Here is a 22382-nt window from a genome sequence, read left to right on the forward strand (position 1 = left end):
TGGAAGAGGTGTTGATCCACTTTCACATATGTACACAGCAACCAGGAAGAACACTATACTGAAAAATACAACCCAAAAAAACACTAAAAATAAATCTAGGGTATCCTTAAAAAAAAGTCTGAATAACTAACCCATGGAAGGCAAAAAGACAGAAATAAGCAATCATAAAAAAGAGAGAAACAGAAAATATATAATGGTAGACATAAACCCTAACATATCAATAATTACCTTAAATATGAACTGCCTAAATATACCAATTACAAGGCAGACTGAGAGTGGATGGAAAAAAAAAAAAAAAAAAAAGACTCAACCATAAGCTGTTTCTAAGAAATTAATTTCAAATTCAGCAAGACAGGTTGAAAGTAAAACAACGAAAAAGCTATCATGCAAACATTTAAAAAAAAAACCAAGAAGGTTATATTATATATTAGATTCAGAGCAAAGAAAATTATAAATCATACAGGGACCTTATGTAATGATAAAAAGACATAATGACTCCAAATGGGTATGTACAAAAAAAAAAAAAAAGGTATGTACCAAATGACAGCCTCAAAATACATGAAGCAAAACCTGACAGAGATAAAAGGTGAAGGAGATAAATATCAGAAGAGACCTATAGAAATATGCTCAGCTGATTTTTGACATATGTGAAAAAGTAATTCACTGGAGGAAAGAGAAAGTACTATATCTAGACTATGCAAAGAACTCTCAAACTCAACAGTAAAAAACAATCAAGTGCACTCTTGGCATTTACCAGAGAAATGAAAATTTGTGTTTACCTAAAAAAACTGTGCATGATTATTCATAGCAATTTTATTCAGAACAGCTCCAAACTAGGAACAAGCATGAAGTCTTTCAACAGACAAATGGTTAAAAAGACTGGTGAATCCACATCAAGGAATAAATACTACTCAGCAATAAAAAGAAACAAACTATTGATAAGTGGAAAAAATGTAGGTAACTTTCAAGGCTGAGTCAAAAAAGCCAATCTGACATATTATATGTGATTCACTTAATACAACATTCTTGAAATGACAAAATTAAGAAATCGAGAACAGGTGGGTGGTTGTCAGGGGTTAGGGACTAGAGTGGGGATAGGGATAGGGTAGAGGTATGGGTATATACGTGTGACTGACTATAAAAGAGCAACAGGAGGATTGTAGTGATAGAATTTTTCTGTATCTTGACTGCAACCTACAATATCCTGTGATATTGTACTAATGTTTTATAAAAATTTGCCACAGAGGGAAAAATGGTAAAGTGTTTACATAGGGTCTCTGTGTGATTTCTTACAACCGTATGCCAATCTATAATTATTTCACAATAAAAAGTTTAATTAAAAAAAGTGTTAAAGAAGATTAACAGATCAGATGAGTAGATTTTGGAGGAAAGAAAATCAGCAGAGACAGAGAGGCAACATCACATAATGATAAAGGATCAATCCACCAAAAAGACATACTGAAGCTTAAAGTATATGTACCAATCAAAAGTAATCTTCAAAATACATATAAAAACTGACAGCTGAAAGGAGGAATGGACACATCCACCATTATGGAGCTTTCAACATCCCTCTCTCTGAGCAACTGATAGAACTACAAGTAAGAAAATCTGCAAAATCATCAATGAACAGAATCTAAATCTACATTTATAGAACATTCCACCCACCAACACAGAATACACAAATTCAAAAGTATTATTAGGAGTCATGAAGAGTAAGTTCTCTGATTATAAAAGAATCAAATTAGAAATCAGTAACAGAGAAGAGGAAAATATGCCAAAACCCTGGAAATTAAACAACATAATTTTGTTTTGTGTGTGGTTTTTTTTTTTTAAAGATTTTATTTATTTATTTGATAGAGAGAACACAAGCAGAGGGAGTGGGAGAGGGAGCAACAGCCTCCCCGCAGAGCAGGGAGCCTGATGCGGGGCTAGATCCCAGGACCCTGAGGATCATGACCTGAGCCGAAGGCAGACACTTAACGACTGAGCCACCCAGGCGCCCCATAAACAACATAATTTTGTTTAAATAACAAAGAGGATGTCTCAAAATAAATCTTAAAAAATACATACATATGAAAAAAATGATAATACAACATATCAAAAAATATGGGATATAGCTAAAGCACTAAATGCTTACATCAGGAAAGAGGAAAGGTCTCAAATCAAGGTTTCTATCCTCAGTAACCTAGAATGAGAAGAGCAAAATAAACCAAAAGAAGGAAGGAACTAATAAAGAGCAGAAATCAATGAAATTAGAAACAGGAAAAGAAATGAGAAATAAAAAGCTGGCTTTTCAATATAATCAATAATTTCAACAAACCTCTCAAGCAAGACAAGTTTTAAAAAGAAAAAAAAACACAAATTACCACTATGAGGAATAAAAAAGGGTATGATCAGTTCAGATCTGCAGACAACAAACGGATAAAAATGGATTAGGAACTCTGCACAAATAAATTTGACTACTTTAATAAAGTGGATCAACTCCTTGAATAACACAAATTACCATTATTCATGGACTATCAAAGATAATTTTAATAATCTTATAAACATTGAAGAAGTTGAGTTTGAAATTAAAATCCTCCCCAAAAAGGAAATTTCTAGGCCCAGATGGTTTCTTTGGAGAACTTCACCAAACATTTAAGAAATAATCAGTACCACTTTAACACAATCTCTCTTAGAAATCAGAACACTTCCCAACTCTTTATGAGGCCAGAATTAACCTTGATGTTAAAACCAGACCAAGACAACATAAAAAAAAGGCAGAAACTATAGACCAGTATCTCCCATGAACTGAGACACAAAAGTCATCAACAAATTACCAAGTCAAATTTGACAATGAACTGAATGGAAAATCCATTAATGCAATGTACCATATCAAATAGAGGATAAAGAAAAATCATGCTTGGATCAATAGATGTGGAAAAAGCATCTGACAAAAACCAAAAGCCTATTCACAATAAAACTCAACAAACAAGGTATAGAGCGAAACCTCCTTGAATTTGTAGAGAGAACACTACACAGAAACAAGTCAAGGCTTTTGCTTTTACTACTCTTATTCAGCAGTGTTAAAAGTTCTAACCAGCATAATATGGCAGGAAAAAAAAAAGGCATACAAATTTAAAAAGAAGCATGACTATCCCTATTTACAGAATACATGATTGTCTATACATAAAACCCCAAGATGTCTCAAAAAACAAAACAAAAAACAACAAAAAAACAAACAAAAAACTTTCTAAAATAAGTGAGTTCAGCCAGGTCACAAGACACAGGTCAACATATAAAAAAAAAATCAATCACATTTCTATATACTAACAAAATGTGGAAACCAAAATAAAAATACAATGCCATTAAAAAAAATAAAAATACAATACCATTTACAATCACTGCAAAGGAAATCACATACTTAGGTATAAATCAAACAAAACACGTATAGAATCTATATGCTGAGAATTACAATGCTGATGAAAGGAATAAAAAAAAAAAAGACCTAAATAAATGGGGAGCTATCCTGTATTCATAGGTTGGAAGAGTCAACATAATAAAAATGCCAATTCTCCCCAATTTGATCTTAGTGTAATTCCTATCAAAATTCCATCAAGGTTTTTTGTAGGCATAGACAAAGTGAATACAAAATTTATATGTTAAAGCAAAGAGTAGCTAAAATATGGAAAAGGCAAGAAATCTTTCATTTAAAATAGGAGTAAGCACTCTATCTGATGTTAATGCTTACCAATTACCTGTACTGATAAATACAGTGCAGTATTGGCAGAGATGGAGAGGCACACAGATCAAGGGAAGACCACAGGGAATTCAGAAAAAGATTCACACAAACATTATGAACTGATTTTTGACAAAGATGCAAAAGCAATTCAGTGAAGGATAGCCTTTTCAATAAATTATGTGGGAAATGGACATCCATAAGCAAAAAAGTGAATCGACTTAAATCTCATTATTATATAAAAATCAACTCAAAATGGACCAAGACTTCAATATAAAACTATAAAAATTTTAGGAAAAGAGAGACAAAGAGGGGGAGAGAGAGAGTGAGAGAGAATATGAATCTTCAGGACCTATGGCTGGCCTTACGTGTATTTATCTTTTATATCTTACTTTACCAAAAACATGATCCATAAAAGGAAAAATCAAAGCTCATCAAAATTAAAAACTTCTGCCATGCAAAAGATTCTGTTAAGATGAAAAGATCAGCCACAAGAGTAGAAGAACGTATTTGCAAACCACCCACCACAAAAAGGACTAGAAGATATGAAGAATTCAAAATTCAACAACAAAAAAAGACATTTCACCAAAAACAATATAGAGATGGCAAGTAAGTACATGAAAAGATATTCCACATCACTGCCATCAAGGGTAATTCAAATTACAGCACAATAAGATATTACAACATACCTAGCAGAACAGATAAAGCTAACAATTTTGACACCACCAAATGCTGGCAATGATATGGAGAAATTGGACCACTCATATATTCCCCAGGGAAATGTAAAATGGTACAGTAACTCTGGAAAACAGTTTGGCAGTTTCTAAGAAACTAAACATGCACTTGTCATATGACCCAGGATTGCACTACTGAGCATTTATACCAGAGAAATGAAAATATATGTTCTTGCAAAAATCTTTGCTTAAATGTTTAGTAGCTTTATTTCTAATAGCCAAATACTGACAACATTCCAAGTGTCCTTTAACAGCTGAATGGTTAAACCAAATATGGTACATCTATGTCATGAAATGCAGCAATAAAAAGGAATGAGCTATTGATACATATAACAACTTTGATGGATCTCAAGAGAATCATGCTGGAGGAGTATGAGTATGCCTACAAAGGGATAGCAACAGGCACCCTTCTGGTGATGAAAAAGCTGTACGCAATGATTATAATACTGGTTATGCAAATCTATATAATGTGATGAAAGTACACAGAACTACACATACACAGAAATAAGTGCATGAAAAACTGATAAAATCTGAATATGGTCTATAGATTGAATCAGTATCAGTTTCCTGAATTTGATATTGTGCTACAGTAATGAAAAATGTTACCACTGTGGGAACGTGGATGGAGGGTACACTGGACCAACCCATACTATATATTTTTTTAAGATTTTATTTATTTGAGGGGCGGGGCAGGCAGGCAGAGGGGGAGGGGAAGTTCCCCGCTGAGCAGAGAGCCCAATGTGGAGCTCGATCCTAGGAACCTGAGGATCATGACCCGAGCCGAAGGTAGATGCTTGACTGACTGAGCCACCCAGGCACCCCTCCAACCTGTATTGTAAAAGAAAATTCCAATAAATCTATAGTTATTTCAAAATAAAATTAAAAAAAAAAACCCAAATCAAAATACCCTCCAACAAAGAAATGTCCAGGTCCAGACAGTCTCATTGGTGAATTTGAGCAAATATTTAAGAGAAAAAATTACCAATCTTATTCGAGTATTTTTGAAAATGAGGAACAATACTCTTTTTAACTCACTATATAAGGGTAGCAAAAACCTGACGTGTATAAAAAAAGGAAATTACAGGTCAATATTCCTCCTGAATAGAGACCAAAACAAAATGTTAGTAAAATAAACTGAGCAACGTATTTATAAACTAACAGGCCACAGCTAAGTTAGGCTTATCTAGAAATAAAAGGCTGATATAGTATTGAAAAATTAAATGAAATGAATCACATTAACTGTGAGAAGAGGATAATCAAATCTGAATTTGACCAAGCCTTTAAACAGAAATTCACTAGCAACTAAAAAGAAACTGCAGTCCCTGCCTCTCACCCAAAAACACTAACAAGGACCATTTAAAAAGATACTTTGGGGGGGGGCACCTGGGTGGCTCAGTCGGTTAAGCATCTGCCTTCGGCTCAGGTCATGATCCCAGGGTCCTGGGATCGAGCCCCACATCGGGCTCCCTGCTCCGCGGGAAGCTTGCTTCTCCCTCTCCCACTCCCCCTGCTCGTGTTCTCTCTCTCGCTGTCTCTGTCAAATAGATAAATAAAATCTTTAAAATAAAAAGATACTTCTAGGGCGCCTGGGTGGCTCAGTCAGTTAGGTGTCTGCCTTCGGCTCAGGTCATGATCCTGGGGTCCTGGTATCGAGTCGTACATCAGGCTCCCTGCTCAGCGGGGAGCGTGCTTCTCCCTCTCACTCTGCCCTTCCCCCTGCTTGTGCTCTCTCTCTCTCAAATAAATCTTTAGAAAAAAAAATACAATAAAAAAATAAAGATACTTCTAAGTCTCTTAGTAGTCAAATGAAATCCCGGACAGCTTTATCGGCAACTGGAAAACATAAACACAAACTTGCTTGACAGTCAACATTTTCTCACTTTATTTTTATTAATGCTAGACTTTTAAATGTTCACGTTTTACATATAGTTATTTTCTGAGTAATTTATTTTCATTAACTTTATTAGTGGTAAAAGTTGTAGTAGAATTATATTTTTAATATTAAAAACTAAAATATTTCTATTGGTATTTTATATTACACCAAATGTTATGTTACTAATTTTTAGTTGAAATGTATTATACAGTTTCAAAGTTTTTCTTCATTTCACTTCAATGAATTCTGAATACTTTAAATGAAATAAATACCAAACAAGATACCAATATTGCCAATTTTTCCCTGGTATTATAATAACTATTCCAAGTCTTCAACTTTCTACTAGTTGTAGATTCTATTTAATGAATTAATATTTTCATATATATGTTGACAAAATAAGAAGTCTGAATTTTGTTTAAAAAGATTTTTAGAATACCATTAACAATGAGAATGATTTGGAAGCTACTGTTTCACTTGCCTTTCAAATTACACATTAACATATGATCTTAAGATATGTATCAAGTAAGAATTATGTTATTATAAGCTAGAAATAAAATTAAAACTTTAAAAATTAATTTCTCCATAAAGCACACACAAAATACTTCCAACTATTCTCAGGGAAACTTAAGAGGCTATAAAATCCAATCTGTGAATTCCTTGTGACTCACAAGTGGGGTTTTCTTTATCATGTTTTCAACCCTTTCATGTGTCAGTTTTGAAACTTCAGGTAAGTAGCATAATAATAGTTGCTTAGAGTGAGTAGTTCAAGATTGCTACTAGAAATGAGTTAGGGTGTACTAAAAAGAGGAAATGCCAGTAACCTCCTACACACCAGAATGAAGAACAAAATAGGTAACAGAAGAAAATAATGTAATGTAATATAAAACAACATAAAGTATTACTCATCTCTAGTTACAGTTGATACTCATTCTGGTGTTCACATACTGTAGTCTTAGAGAAATAACCTTCAGAGACAACCTCCAGGAGTTATGTTTGCATTCCTTTCACCTTATCCCACAAGTGGGCACCTAAAAAGCATCTTTGTCCCCTTTTACCAATCTCCACAAGGGAGGAAGAAGCCTATGTCTTTTAAGATTGAATAGTGCAGTACAGAAAAGGAGACAGTATGGTAGGAACAGCATTTGTTTGGAAGAGGCAAAGACTGGGAAAGATCTCTGCCTTTTTCTGTGAAAATCTGGGGCTCAGTTTCTTCAGGGGTAAAACAAATACTAATATGTATCTTGGCATGTGATCATAAAAATTAAATAAAATAACATTTCACACAAAAGGTGCTTCATATAGGGTAGAGAATAACAGTTCACAAACACAGAGTTCAAGAAAGGGGAAATATTCAGAGATGGTAGCTCTGTTTTCATCATTTTCTAACCAGCAGTAAGCACATGCTAATCAGAATCACTAGGAATATTAGATAATTTATATCCCAAATGCGTAAGAAAACATGTGACTTACATAAAACACTTCATTCAAGAAATAAATCATTAACAGTAAAAACTGGTGATTATATTACAAATACACTTCTAATATAATAGATTGAGAATCTGTGAGTTTGCTTATTTGGTAAGTAATACCTAGAGATGAAGGTCTAAAGCATAAACTACACACCCCTTTATTGAATTAAATCTTCCTTTTAAGAATTAAGCACCTCACCTAATCAGAACAGAGTCCCTGGTATAGCCACCGTCATATTCCGTAGTTTCTTCTAGCGCTTGGAAATCTAGATTCTGCAAATTCAAGAAAATACGTCTTAACATATATACCACACCATTACAAACAATAAATTCATAGGATATTTTTGCAGACATTTTGCTTTCTTACCCGGCTTCCACATATAAGCAATTCAATTTCCTCTGGTCTGAATAAATACTTTAAGGGAGATTCATTGGTCACCATATGAAAACCTCTCCGAAAGGCTTTGAACTGTTTTTCTACTGATTTATTGAGAATGTAGTCAGAATAGAGATTGACAAATTCCTGCAGAAAACATTAACCACAAGAACTTCTTATAATATGCTATACAAATAAAACACAAGATACAGGGCTGCATATCCTTTTTGTTTTTATTTTCCCAAAGAAAGAAGAATATTCAAGAATATATTTAAAGATTCAAACTTTACACATACAAAGGAAAATACAGACATACCTCAGAGATATCGTGGATCTGGTTTCAGTCCACTGCAATAAAGTGAGTATCGCAATAAAGCAAGTCAAATGAATTTTTTGGTTTCCCAGTGTATATAAAAGTTATGATTACATTATACTGTAGTTTATTAAGTTTGTAATACAGTATGTCTTAAAAAAATGTACATACCTTAATTTTAAAAATATTTTATTGCTAAAAAATGCTAACCATCATTTGAGCTTTCAGTGAGTCATAATCACTGAGGACAGATCACCATAACAAATATAATAATGATGAAAAAGTTTGAAGTTTGAATTACCCAAGTGTGACATAGAGACACAGAGTAAGCAAATGCTATTGGAAAATGGTGCTGACAGACTTGCTCAAGAAGGGTTGCCATAAACCTTCAATTTATAAAAAAATGCAACATCTGCAAAGTGCAATAAAGTACAATAAAACAAGGTACCTTTAACAATTTCACAGATCTCTGCAACAGAACTATAAAAAGGCCATGTACATAAACTAAATATACATATAAGTTTCAATTTTGATATTATCTTAAACAAGACTGAATATAAAAGCTGGGCCTCAATACAATTTTGAGAGTCTCTCAACCAGGTGTGCAAACACAGAGACATTTAAACCATGTATACATCTATTTATAAAAGCTAACAACAGCACTGTACCGGATTTGAGCAATCCAGGAAGCCTCATGTTGTCTATGCTAGAATATTTGAGAAGCTGCCTACTGTATCCAGTTCATCAAAACTTTGGGTGTTTTACTTGATACGTAAGCTACTGTACCAAATCATAAAAGGTAAAAATGCACTTTGTATCCTAACTTAAGAGAATATTTTATCAAAAATTACATTATTATAAACTGTGTTTTTTTAAAGGCTTACTATATATTGATCTTAATTTTCCTGCCATATTATGGGTTATTCCCATTTCCAGATGCATACAGAAAACATGTATCTGACTTAAAGAACACTTTTCACTAGTGTTTTTAAGTCACATATATATGTGTGCCTTTACATTAAAGGCAATGGCCATTTGTTGGGTGAGAAGGATCTTAATCATGAGGTCTCCGTTTCCCTCCCCTGTACAGTCTAGTATCAGAAATACACTGTTTCTTGCTTTTTATTACAGCCACACTGTGTCATTCACTATCTACTACTCCTGTCCTCTTTCTTAAAAAGGGTTTTAGTGCCCAACTACAGGCTCTCCTACCAGCTCATATCCAAGATTTAGAAAACTGGCTATTTCATTTATTATTTCATTTTTAAGAATTTGATTACTTGATTTCTCTTTTGTATGAAGTATTTTAGATACTTCTTTAAAAATTACAAGCATATACGCTTTAAAACTGTTAATAAAGAGACAAAGACAATGATGATACTAAAACACTTATTACCTTCCTGTTTTCATTCGTAATCGGAATTTTATCACCATTTTCCTTTAAATCATACATCATGGGATTACCAAAGAGGTCTGTCTGAGATATCTGGAAAGTGATCATCATGTCATCTTCCACATTCCCTTCATATTCCAATAAATCTTTTAAACTCTGATATAGGACCTAAAACCAGAAATAAAATTAGGTTACCATAGAACTATAAAATACAACATTTTGTATCCCTCTTCTTGGGAAGAAAAAAATTGACAATAAGAACTAAAGCATAGAAAGTATCCTCTCTGTCCCCCAAATAGTTTACAATACAGAAAGACTGATAGTTACTGGTCTGTCCAATTCTCTGCTGAGAAAACCACAGCGTCAATTTAGCAATGGATTTTACTCTGTGCTCTATGAGAGAACCTCAGGTGTCTCACAGTGAGGGAGGGGTTGGAGACAGAAACAGACACATTAACTGTAGCTACCAAACCCCTTATCCAGAGCAGCTCTGATTTCACCTGGCAATCTCATGTGGTTTCATTAAAAAACAAAAAAAAAAAGCCCCCAAAACCAAAATGACATGTTTAAAAACCCTTTTCTACAGAATCAATCCTACGAAACCTGCTTGCTGACAGTTATACTAAATTTCCCCTTTGAGTTTTTAAGTGTTCATGGTACTTTAACAGATTAAAACAGCTTTATCTTAATAGGTATAAATATTAACAAATGAAAATGATTCCAAATGAAATGAAAACTTTAATTTTTTTACATAAATTAAACTTTAGTTCTGCTTTTAAATAAAATCTAAATATCAAATAAAAAATTACAGACTTACAGGGTGAGAATCTCCCAGGTCACGAAAAGTTCCTTTTTTCCCCATTAGCTTCCTGTAGACAACCATGGGAAAATGTACATCCAGTATACAGTTATTGTAAATAGCCAGACCCAGGACTATGCCAATCAGAGTGAACTGACCCTCAGTTTCAAAAGAGGATGGATTAAACCAAAACAATTTTGTAGATTCATCATATGTGAACATACCTATAAAAAATGATTTTAAAAAATATATTACTTTTATATTTTATTAAAGACTGATGAATACAAATATAACTACACAAATTTATATGTAGTAGGTGTACAAAATTTTTTTTCTCTATTACATTAACACTTGAGAGACCAAAGTTCAAATATACATGATTGTTATAAATTGTGGAAAATGGTAGTATGTCATATTAAGAAGCCAAGGCAACAAAGCAATAAGCAATTTTGGTTGCATTTTCTACGAAGTTAGGGAAAATGTTCATTAAAGTTCTCTAATCTTCTATTAATACAAATGATAACTTCATTTGTATTGATACTTTATCTGCTGAATGGATGAAAATAAATGCAAAACCAAAGGGGAAAAAAAGCTTTATAAAAACTTATTAAAACATATTTAATCTACATGTGCTGACATCAAAAAACAATTTTGAATTTCAAAGAAAAGTTTTTGTTTTTTCAAAACTGCACAATGATCCCATGAGGTTTTTCTAGCACCTTTTGAACGACAAAGTCAGATGAAGCGAAGTACATAAGCTTAAATAAATTTGATGAAGACAGATTACATCCAAAACCCAAAGCTATTTAATACACACATTGTGAGCCAATAAATAAAACAAAAGTAGTTTGCACTTGTAGTCTTATTTCAATTTCACATGGTCTTCACTATTCAAAACCCAAGCTTAGAGATCTTTCTTGTATCATTCATTTTAAAAACTAGGAATGTTTGATTTTACCTATCTGAATACCATTACTAAGGCAAAATTATCTTCTTCCCTTCAGACAAATAGAATATCTAAGGAAAAGGTTACATGGTATTTTACGAAATTATGACTTTTCTTACTTTGCTAAAATGTTTTTCAATTGCTACTGTGCAACTCAATGAAAATATTTTAAGAATTAGGTCTGAAAAAAGGGGCAATGTCCAATAGAACAAACTTTAGAAATCAATATGACACAAATACATCAATTTATTTGATTTTTGAAAGCTTTAAAAATGTTTATTTTCACATTTAGTTTAAGTTAAATACAAAAGGAACTGTAAAATGTTCCTTGGATCATAAGAGTATAAATATAAAAGTAAGCTAGGACTTTTTTTTAATGAAAGTTAATGTTCATGAAATAAAAGTTTGAAAATTATCTAATTCTTACCTGAATCTCAGTTTAGTTCTAAACTTTTTTTACAGGCCCAAGTTACAAGATTCACTGAAGTGGTAAAAACTTCATTCAGTTGTAAATATGTTATTAACAGAGTCAAGAACAGTCGAAAATAATTACAATTAATAAATTTGATGAAATCTCACAAATGTATGTCCTTGGTCTCAAGAGCAATAAACTACAAATTAATCAGAATATAAATTACAGAGGTCATTACTCTCATCTCTGTGTATGAAAGATAATAATTTTAAGGCTCAAAATGATTCCATTTTGGGCACAGTTTTGCCAGTCCCCGGAAGAAATGCACCATAAAGAGTGGCTCTTCTAAAATACTCATTTTTGATAGTTTTAACTATCATTTCAATTACCTTACTATCAAGTGGAACTATTAAATGTATGTTTTTCTCTTAAAAGTATTTCTGCGTATAATGTAAGTATGCTTACAGCTAATGTTTAACGTGTCGAGACACAAGGGAACCCAGAGCTAAGGTTTACCAAACCTAAGAAGCTCACAAATTAACTTTCAATCACAAAAAAGGCATGGTTTTAGGTGTCTTGAGATTCCATGCAAATTACATAGGCTTCTGATTAATAAACATTAGCTAAAATAGTCTTAACTATATTTGTGTCATGAACTCAAAATGTCTACTTTCATTTACATATATGTATATATATGACCAACTAAGAATAACAGAAAAGTCAATTCAATGTATATACTGAGAATCAACAAGCTCAATTCTCAAAGCTTAATGGAAATGATATATGCATTATTCTATGTCACATCCTTCACAATTCTGACTGTACCTTTAGTGGACTCCTTTTCCTGTAACTGTCATGCATTCGGTTTTAAAAATAAGCAAACCTAGTAACCAAGTTAGTGGTTATATTATAGAAACTCAATCAGTTCAGAACTACCCAGTTATGAATACAATCCAAGAAGCTGCAGTCTTTTACTGGTTCTACTTTATCTACTTTGTCTATCAGTAAAACTCAAATTCTTCACTTTCAGACTGACATATATAGATCAGTTTCTCCCAAACTGTTCAATAAAAAACATTTCTGGGAGGCAAATGTTATTAGATGTGGGGTGGAAAAAGGGTTCTGGAGTTCAAAAAGTTTGGGAAAATACTGTAATATTAAGCCCCATGAAATCCTGTAGCAAATAAAAACCTAATTACTTTGATACCAATGAGGGTTTCCAAACTTTGAGCATGATACACTCGTGAGACATTCTCAATATTCTTTAGACACTGTTGTATGAAACTCTTATTTCAGAAATGCTGTGAGTTTGATGAATGTTTAGAGTAAAAAGAGCAAAGAAATCTTTCAATTGTTCTAATGTACCATTTTCAATTTATTTATCTAAGAAGTAATTTCCTGTAGTAAAATATTAGGCTAAGTAATCTGAATAAGAACTTGAATAAGTGATGCATAACAGTACCCCAAACCCACAAATTCAGTCATTATCTGTGATTCTAGGAAAGTCATACCAAACCCTATTAACTGTTCTTCATAACTGAGAGTATTTATAAACACTGGTAAACAAATCCTTAATTCAAAAAGATATGACATCATGATCATATCACTAAAATATTTACCAATATCTGGATTGAAGATTTCCTCCACAACCAGCTGAAAAAATTCTTTGGAAACACCTCCCTCATCAACTCCTTGTTCTCCTTCAAATTCCACATACAATTGTTTCTTCAAGTCTGCAGGATTTTCCATAGCGATCATCTCTAGCTATAATGAGTGAAAAGATAAAGTGAAAAGAAGATGACTGCCAGTTTAAGGATGAAAGCAAAATAAAAATAAGGAGAAGCAAAAAAAAAAAAAAAAACAAAACAAGGAGTAGGGCTATGGAGCAAATAAAAAGTACTGACTTTTGGTCTGTTTTAAATGGAAACAGGAAGCAAACTGGTAAAAAGCCAGTAAAGGCAAAGATTCAGTCTCACAGATAATGGAAAAACAGGACAGTAAAGAAACCAGCATAGATTTATAAAAGGTTACTTTCTAACTACTGATTTGTGATGAAATTAACATATAGTAGAAAATTAAAATTAGATTTTTTTGTTACTTCTGTATAACAAACCTGGGCTGTAAGGTTAGGACATGAAAAGAAGTCAAGACAGCCAAATACATAAGTGAACTCAAAATAAATCATTTCAACAAAGATAATGGAGTATAAAAGTTTGACTTCAAATTTGTTCGCTAGTAGTTCTTTATGTTTAATAGAATAGAAACTAAGGAATTAGGTCTTATTAATCCATTCAGCCATAAATAAAATAGTTTCAATTAAGAGAAAAAACACACTGAATAAATAGGGAAACAATTTATGGTCTCTTATAATGCTTATTATAAATTGCCACTTCTCAATGGATCACAACACATCTCATATACACTTTTTTTTGAAAGCAGATGAGACATACGCTTGCTCATATCCTTACTCTTAATTTCTTACTAACAGTTATCAAACCCTAGTATCTAGCATTTTTTAACTATAAATCTTTACCAGATACTTTTTTGTATCTATAGAATAATATACATAGTAACTGATCTCAGTCATTAAGAGATTAATCAGAAAATCCACACTAGATTCTAATGTGAAATAATTACACTGCATTTTTTTTTTAATGTATCTGAAATTTACTAACAGCATGCCTATTGATCACCCACCATATTTGCTACATTGACTTTAAATGCCGTTTGGCTGTTAAAATTTTTCTAAATTTGCCAAAACAGAATATGTAAGGGTGTTCAAGTTATTCCAACTAGTCCAAGTAGAATTTTAAAAAATGGTTTTGAGCAATTCAAACATCAACAAAGTAACTGTACTACGGTCCTAAAGTAATGACTTTAGGTAATAGCAATGGTTTGGACATTCTAGCAGATCTATAAAAAATGAAATAAAATCTCATGAATTCATAAATCAAGCCAGTTGCCCTAGATCAATGTTTTTCAAACTGCCAACTGAACCTCATTAGTGGGTAGCCCAATTCATTTAGTGGTTTAAAACCAACAATGGGAGGGAAAAGAATGTATTCCACATAGTAATGGCATCTACTGTTTTGTGAAACTTCTATTTCAATTATATGTACAGACAGATAGGCATGTGTGTACCTAATGCTATGCAAAATATCTTACTTGGGACTACAGTCAAAAAGGTTTTAAGAACAAAGGCTGAAATGATCTCTTAGATATCTTCAACTTTTGGATTCTATAATTCTGTGATTTTAGAATCTTTAGCTTTAAAAAATGTCCTGTACAACAGTGGTCTCTAATATTTACAAAATCATTTTTATGCCAAGTTGTATAAGGATAACTTATTTTTGTGACAGTGTTGTGGAGACTGAGAATACTCTGTACTAGTTCCAACTATCACTTAACTTTTAAACTTTAAATTTTAGCAAGCGACTCAGGTAAGCTTCAGTTTCCTCATCTGCAAAGAAAAAAAAGGAATAGTACTCTTCATACTGAAAAGATGTGAAGGCTTAGTAAAAATACATAGCAAAGTGTTTAGAGTGGGCAATATTAAGATAACACATCATGTTGGAACCTTTTAAAACAACTTTGATCTTTGAACAAAAGATTCACAATTTGGTTTTATAGCCTTGTCCCAAGTTTTGAAAATAACCTTGGGGAAAAATAGTTCCAGTTGGAAACCTGTTTCAAGCCACAGAAAATAAAGAATGCTGAGAACTAAATTAGAATTATCAGCTCCAATGTGGTTTACCCATCACGCCAACATCCCATATTGCCATGGAACGCATTCCTAGTTTCCTTCTTCCAGTTCCCACCTGCCTAGGTGTTAAAGGAATATAAGTCAATGTTTATATATGCCCTTATAACACAAAGACAAACCTGCTTTTATATCAAAAGTATAATGCATTCCAAGGTGGAAAAAATGATTATCTGATATTTAAATATGCTTCCTATAGTTCTTCCTCATTAACATTCATAAATGAGAGCGGACTCCATTATCAATGTGATTGTATCTTTTAAAGGATTTGGTGTTGTTTCTACAGGATTCAGAGATCATGTGTTGCAGTCTTAGCTCCACCACAGACACTTTATATGACGCTGAAACAAATTTATCTTCATTCTTAATATTAAATATTACTGTCTGTCCATCTCCATCAATCTCCACTCTGCTCCCCACCCTGAGTGCCAAAATAATTCAATGCAATGTTCTATAATTACAATTGTAAACATATAGCTTTCTTTGTTAGTTTCATCTATAAAATGAGAATGACGTATTAAGAAGAAATAAATACACGTGAAGCACTTAGATGAATTCCCTGTACAATAATGCCTTCTAAGTACTAGCTTTTGTTGTTACCGTTACTTTAACTCGTACTAAAAATTTTTTCAGGCTTGCCTGAAAACTGAACCACCCAGACATTACAGAAAAAAATATTTCAGTAACAATAACACAACAATAATATAGCACTTATGTGTCAGGGGACTATTCTAAGCCCTTTACATACATCAATTCACTTCATTTTCACAACAACCTTATGTGGCTGGTAATAATAACCCCATTTTACAGATAAAGACCCCAAAGTAATGAGAGATTCAATAACTTGCTTTCAGTATTAGTAAATGGTAGAACAGAGTTCTAATCCAGGCAGCAAGCTCTTAACTACTATGCCTTCCTGCTCTCCTCAATGACTAGAAGTAATCTTTTTGAGATTTATTGTTTATATTTTTATATATTATTTTATTATATATAATAAATACATAATAAATGTACACATAAATTAAATGTTATTAAATGTATTTTATGTATTTTATAGTTATTTGAGTAACTTATTTTCTTCCTTATGCTTTTCTGTATTTTTAATTATTATTTTTTTACAATAAACATGTATCTTAGAATCAGGAGGTCAAATGCAAATATGTAAAAAGAATGATTTGAAAAATAGGTAGCAACTAAACTCTGCAGGTAAAAATTTTCCATTATTATCTATGTTAGATTACCATCCTCAGGTATATATTAAGTGGTTCTGTAATACTTTTATCATTTATGTAGACATGAGTAGCCTAACCTTTAAAAAACAATTTTTACTTTTAACTGTAACATAAAATTTACCAGTTATCATTGTGACAAAGGCCATTATTAAGTAATGGACTGCATTTATTTTTCTTAAAACAATTACTTCTGACCCATTGTTCAATTAGAGAATCATTTAAGAATTGAACGGTAAAGGTGTTATCACTTTCTGTAATACATATATACCATTTAAAACAGAATTTTGAAAATCAAAAGCTGTCTTGAAGGCAGCAGGATATTTGGAAACTTAAAAGACTATGTCAGTGAACATTCATTCTGAAAAGGAGAATTTGTATTCATCCTTGAACTGAAATCATTTAGTATACAGACCTGTATTTGTATATAGATTTTCTTAAAGGACGGTATATTAATTTAATATGGAGACTTGCAAAAGACAGACTGTTGGGGAAAAATAAACAAAAATAGACTGGATGTAATGACATCTACCTCTTCCTTATATGACTTCCTCTTCTAAGACTTGATTTCATCAATTGTTGGACAAAACGATTTTCAATTTCTGAACTTTTAATTGGCCATGATGATGAAATCCTAGAGAGATCATTTTTTAAAAAATTGATCTAGTATCAAAGCATTCCCAGAATACCTAGATAGGATGACATCTTAATATAAAAATATCATACTTGCCAGATTTACAAGAGTCAAAAGGAAAACCCATCCTTTAAAATCTTACAGTATTCTGGGATACTATTACTCATGATAAAGTCATCTTTATCCATAATTGAAAAAAAATTGCTTAATGGTACAGATATTTAAGTAGAAGGAGTAGTCACATAAAACAGATCTCACTAATACTTAAGAATACCTAGGCTCTCTAAGAATGGCTGGCTTAAGCAACTTTAGGCAACTTACTACACTCTACAGTTAAACACTTCGTTTATATCTGTAAGGTACTGGCTAGAATAAGATCTTTAGATTATCCAGATATATTTAATTTTTTCATTTCTCTAAAAACAGATGAAGCAGTTTTTTATATCTTACAAATAAAGTTTAGATGTTTGGGTAACAGCCATATCATATAACCACATCTGCTTTTGAGACCAGGAACCCTGAATTCTACTTCCAATTCTGCCATTAATTTCTATAGGCCAGAATCTGAGTTTCTTTTTTCTCATACAGAGCTAAGGAGTTTGACAAGTTTCATTGTTTTAATTATATGATAATGAGAATCTAAGTAGATCTACCTCATTCTCTTAATCTCCTCTGAGGACATAAATTAGGCATGAAGTTCTTCGTTTCAAATAAACTACAAAAACAATAATGGTCATTGCATTAAACACAATACAGTGAATGTACAAGATACAATTAATCATACTCAGGGCAGCACAGGATAATCTTATTCTTAAAGCACTGTAGGTCAATTGTTAAATAAAAGAATCAAGTTTTATTTCAATAATAACTAAGGGTGTTTGCCAAGGAAAATGGTGGGGACTGGGATATAGAGCACTGTTAGAGCCCAGAAAAAAATGATTTTAAATTTTTTTGTTTTTTTTAAGATTTTATTTATTTGACAGGGAGAGACAGCGAGAGAGGGAACACAAGCAGGGGGAGTGGGAGAGGGAGAAGCAGGCTTCCCGCCGAGCAGGGAGCCCGATGTGGGGCTTGATCCCAGGACCCTGGGATCATGACCTGAGCCGAAGGCAGACGCTTAACGACTGAGCCACTCAGGCGCCCCTGATTTTAATTTTTTAAAGGGGACTGAGCAGAACCAATTGGTAGTAGGGCTATTCATTTGTGTCTATCACCTTGATCTGTTCTAGTTCTTATTTTTGGACTTTATCCTATACTAGTTCATATTTTTGGACTCTCCTATACAGTTGTCCATTTCAGGCTTTCCTTTCAGTCTTCAGATCCCTATTTAGAATTCTAGGATTCCCTGACTAATCTGAACCAAGTCGCCCACCACCATCAATCCTTATTCTAAACCTGCTGTTTTCATCATCCTCTCAAAGACTGCCAGTTTCCTAAACATGTACTTGTATATAAAAATGGCCTCAATAAATGTGTATATATAAACTGTACCAATAGCCATCTTCCCAAAACTGGTTTGCAGTCTGGCTTTATCAGAGTATCTGGGGGCACTACCAGAAATGTAATTCCTAGGCTCTACACCAGAACTCCTACACTGAACCTCCAGAAGGTAGAACCTTGGAATTGTTTTTAAAACATATTTCTCGTTCAGATGTGAAGGCAGTTTGGGGTATGTCACAGATGGCAATATTGTCTTCAATAATACTTGTCCTCTCCTAACATAATCTCCTAAAATAAAAATGAAAAAAATTTTTCATACCCTTTTCCTTTGAAAATGCTATGTCTAAAAAAAATTACAAATTATCTACTAAATGTTATTAGTAAAATACTGTAAAAGCCTTATCACGGTTTCGATTGTTTTATTTATTTATTTTATTTTTTTAAAGATTTTATTTATGTATTTGACAGAGAGAGCAGGAACACAAGCAGGGGAGTGGGAGAGGGAGAAGCAGGCTTCCCGCTGAGCAGGGAGCCCAATGTGGGACTCGATCCCAGGACCCTGGGATCGTGACCTGAGCCGAACGCAGATGCTTAACTGACTGAGCCACCCAGGCGCCCATCGATTGTTTTAATTCAAGTGAGCTCATAAGTATCACAGTACTATTTTCTAAGAAACAACAACAAATAGTGAAAGTAAGTCCTAGGGTGAAATACTGCAATAATTTACAAGTGTGGGGTAGTTCTTAAATGATTCTGAGACACCTATTTGTGAAAAGGCAACTTATAGTTTACCATATTTCTTTCATTGATTCTAAAATTCATTTCTCTGTTTTCACATTTTAACATCTCTGAAATCAGGATATACCATAAAACTGGTAGCATTTCACAACATAACTGGCAGCATTTTTTCCTATTACTGTGTGTCCTACAATCAACAGTATCTAAGTTTCAATAAAATACTGTAAACACTAATTCTTCAGCTGGCATCAAAGACAGTTCCTCTAGGGGCGCCTGGGTGGCACAGCTGGTTAAGGGTCCAACTCTTAGTTTGCGCTCAAGTCGTGATCTCAAGCCCCGCATTGGGCTCTGTGTGGAGTCCACTTGAGATTCTTTCCCTTCCCCTCTGCCCCTCCCACTCATGCTCTCTTTCTCTCTCTCTCTCATAAATAAATCTTTAGAACAAACCAACCCCAGTTCCTCTAAAAACTCCAGTTAGGAAATAATTTGCTAGTCTGATTCAAATTACATGGTATATGAAAATGAGGAACATAGTTTTCTTAAAAAAAAAAAACTGTAATTATCAATGGAAGGTACTACTACTCCTCCCTTTTCCACCATGCCAGTCAGCCTTACAATAGGACCTAACAGAAAACATACTCAAGAGTGTCATATATGTAGTCAGTATTTTCTAGGCCTCATTTGTAAACTAATGAGTAGATGAACTCCAAGGCTTCTTTTAGCTCTTAAAGTCTACAATTCTATAACCTTGATTATTTAATTATTAATATTGAGCTCACCACAATTCTCATTTCCTCTTCTCTTCCCAACCCTACTCTGTAGTTCAAATTAGCAGGTCATAAAAAGCAGTCAATAGGTTTATTTTGTTTGTCAAACTGTTACAGAATAATAAGGCTTTAAAAAAGCAAAGTAGATCCTTGAGGAATAAGATGTTAAAAATCCATCAGTACTTTTGAGAGTTCGGCTGAGAGGATGACCTTAAACTACTTCTTGTCGTAAACCTTCTGCTTTTTGTTACTAAAATACTATGACTTTATCATAATCACACCACTATGAATATTTTTTTTAAAAATAAGACTATCAATTTGACTCACAAGGCTATTTCGATGTTTTAATTTTTCTAACCTTTTCACATTGTTATTTAAAAAAAGAAGAAAAAAGGAAAGAGTAAAATTTGTTTAGTATGAACATTTAGCACCCCTAAGCTTTTCAGTGGTCATAATTCATCTTTACATCTCTACTGCTTAGCAAAGTGCCTCACACAAGATTTCTGAAGCGAACTGCTTTTGTGGACTGGTAATATTCAAGTACAGATATTATCTAGTGAATCCTGATTTAAAACTGGTCAAATTATAATATTCAGGTTTGACAGAATTAAGCAGAACCCACTAAAAAAAACTACTGTTAGTATAATAAAGAAGTTCACAGTTTTACTCTAAAATCCGCTTTAAAAAAAGGCCTTATAAACCAAAATGACTGTTTCCTCAAAATTCTAGATGATAAAATAAGTATACAACAAGTACTTAAACTTTTATTGTTTCTTAGCCTTGCTTTACTAAGCAAGGTGGGAAACAAGGCAGGGGAAGGAAAATCAGGTTGGGTAGATTTCTTAGCTGAAGGCAGATAAGAAAGGTGGATAATTTTTTTTATTTCTAACTCTGAATTAATCTTATAGAGAGTAATTTCATTGCTTTTTTAAAAGTAGGCATAGCTTTTACTGGAAATAGATGAAAGGATTCCAACCCAAGAAGCCAAACATAAAATGTATGGTCTTAGGATTTGCAGTTCTGTTCTAACAATCGAAATTCATAGATAAGACCTCAATGTACTTTTCACAAAACATCACTAACATCCTTATATGATACCCTACATTCTGCTAACCTACGTAAAGTAAGTTGCTGGCTGCCTGATGAACAGTTATTAAGTATATTAATTATTTACGTAGCTCAAAACTAAGAGAGTAAAATAAAAAGAGAACCAGAAACCAAGCAATGATAATTACTCCAAATAATTAATGACTCATTCTGCCTCTGTTGAAAAACTGCTTGAGTTACTTAAATAATGTAGACTCTTTCCTCAACACTGGAAATATATTTGGTGTTTTTAAAAACCAGTAACAAACAAAAGAGGCACACAATTTCTGCAACTTTTAAATTTCGGAGATGTCAAACGACTTTTTCCACTGGTTTACAGTTTTATGAATAGACAAATCTATCCTAAAACTAAAATATACTTTAAAATAAGTATCACTATTTCCTAGTTGTGTCGTGGGTTCTTATCTTTTATTAGTATGGAATGCTGACTGTATCTTAATTTTACTTGACATCAAATTTTACTTGAAGTTGTTAAAAAAAAAAAAAGAACTAGTAATGATGGGTTTATGTAGTATCATGAATACAATAAAACCCTGTGATGAAGGGGGTGGCGCCTGGCTGGTACAGCATGGGACTCTTCATCTTGGGGTTTTGAGTTCAAACCCTACGTTGGGTGTAGAGATTACTTAAAAATAAAACCTTAAACACACACACACACACAAACAACCTGTGAT

The 22382-nt window shown here is 32.9% G+C and overlaps 1 protein-coding gene across 6 annotated transcripts in view; it reads right to left on the reverse strand.

The window, feature by feature from the left end:
• Positions 1 to 22382, reverse strand: part of UBE3A (ubiquitin protein ligase E3A) — a 98933-nt gene that overhangs the window by 9227 nt on the left and 67324 nt on the right. For all 6 annotated transcript variants that reach the window (XM_064570038.1, XM_054513377.2, XM_045899572.3 and 3 more), the window contains 5 exons: positions 13653 to 13797; positions 10694 to 10899; positions 9880 to 10044; positions 8162 to 8317; positions 7994 to 8067 (listed from right to left, as the gene is read on the reverse strand). In XM_064570038.1, coding sequence (XP_064426108.1) covers positions 7994 to 8067; positions 8162 to 8317; positions 9880 to 10044; positions 10694 to 10899; positions 13653 to 13797 — 746 coding nt within the window. The remainder of the gene's footprint in view (positions 1 to 7993; positions 8068 to 8161; positions 8318 to 9879; positions 10045 to 10693; positions 10900 to 13652; positions 13798 to 22382) is intronic.

Source organism: Mirounga angustirostris, unplaced genomic scaffold (genome assembly GCF_029215605.1).
Source record: "Mirounga angustirostris isolate CCGP_5_RB_7025 unplaced genomic scaffold, mMirAng1.0.hap1 SCAF_9, whole genome shotgun sequence".
NCBI lineage: Eukaryota > Metazoa > Chordata > Mammalia > Carnivora > Phocidae > Mirounga > Mirounga angustirostris.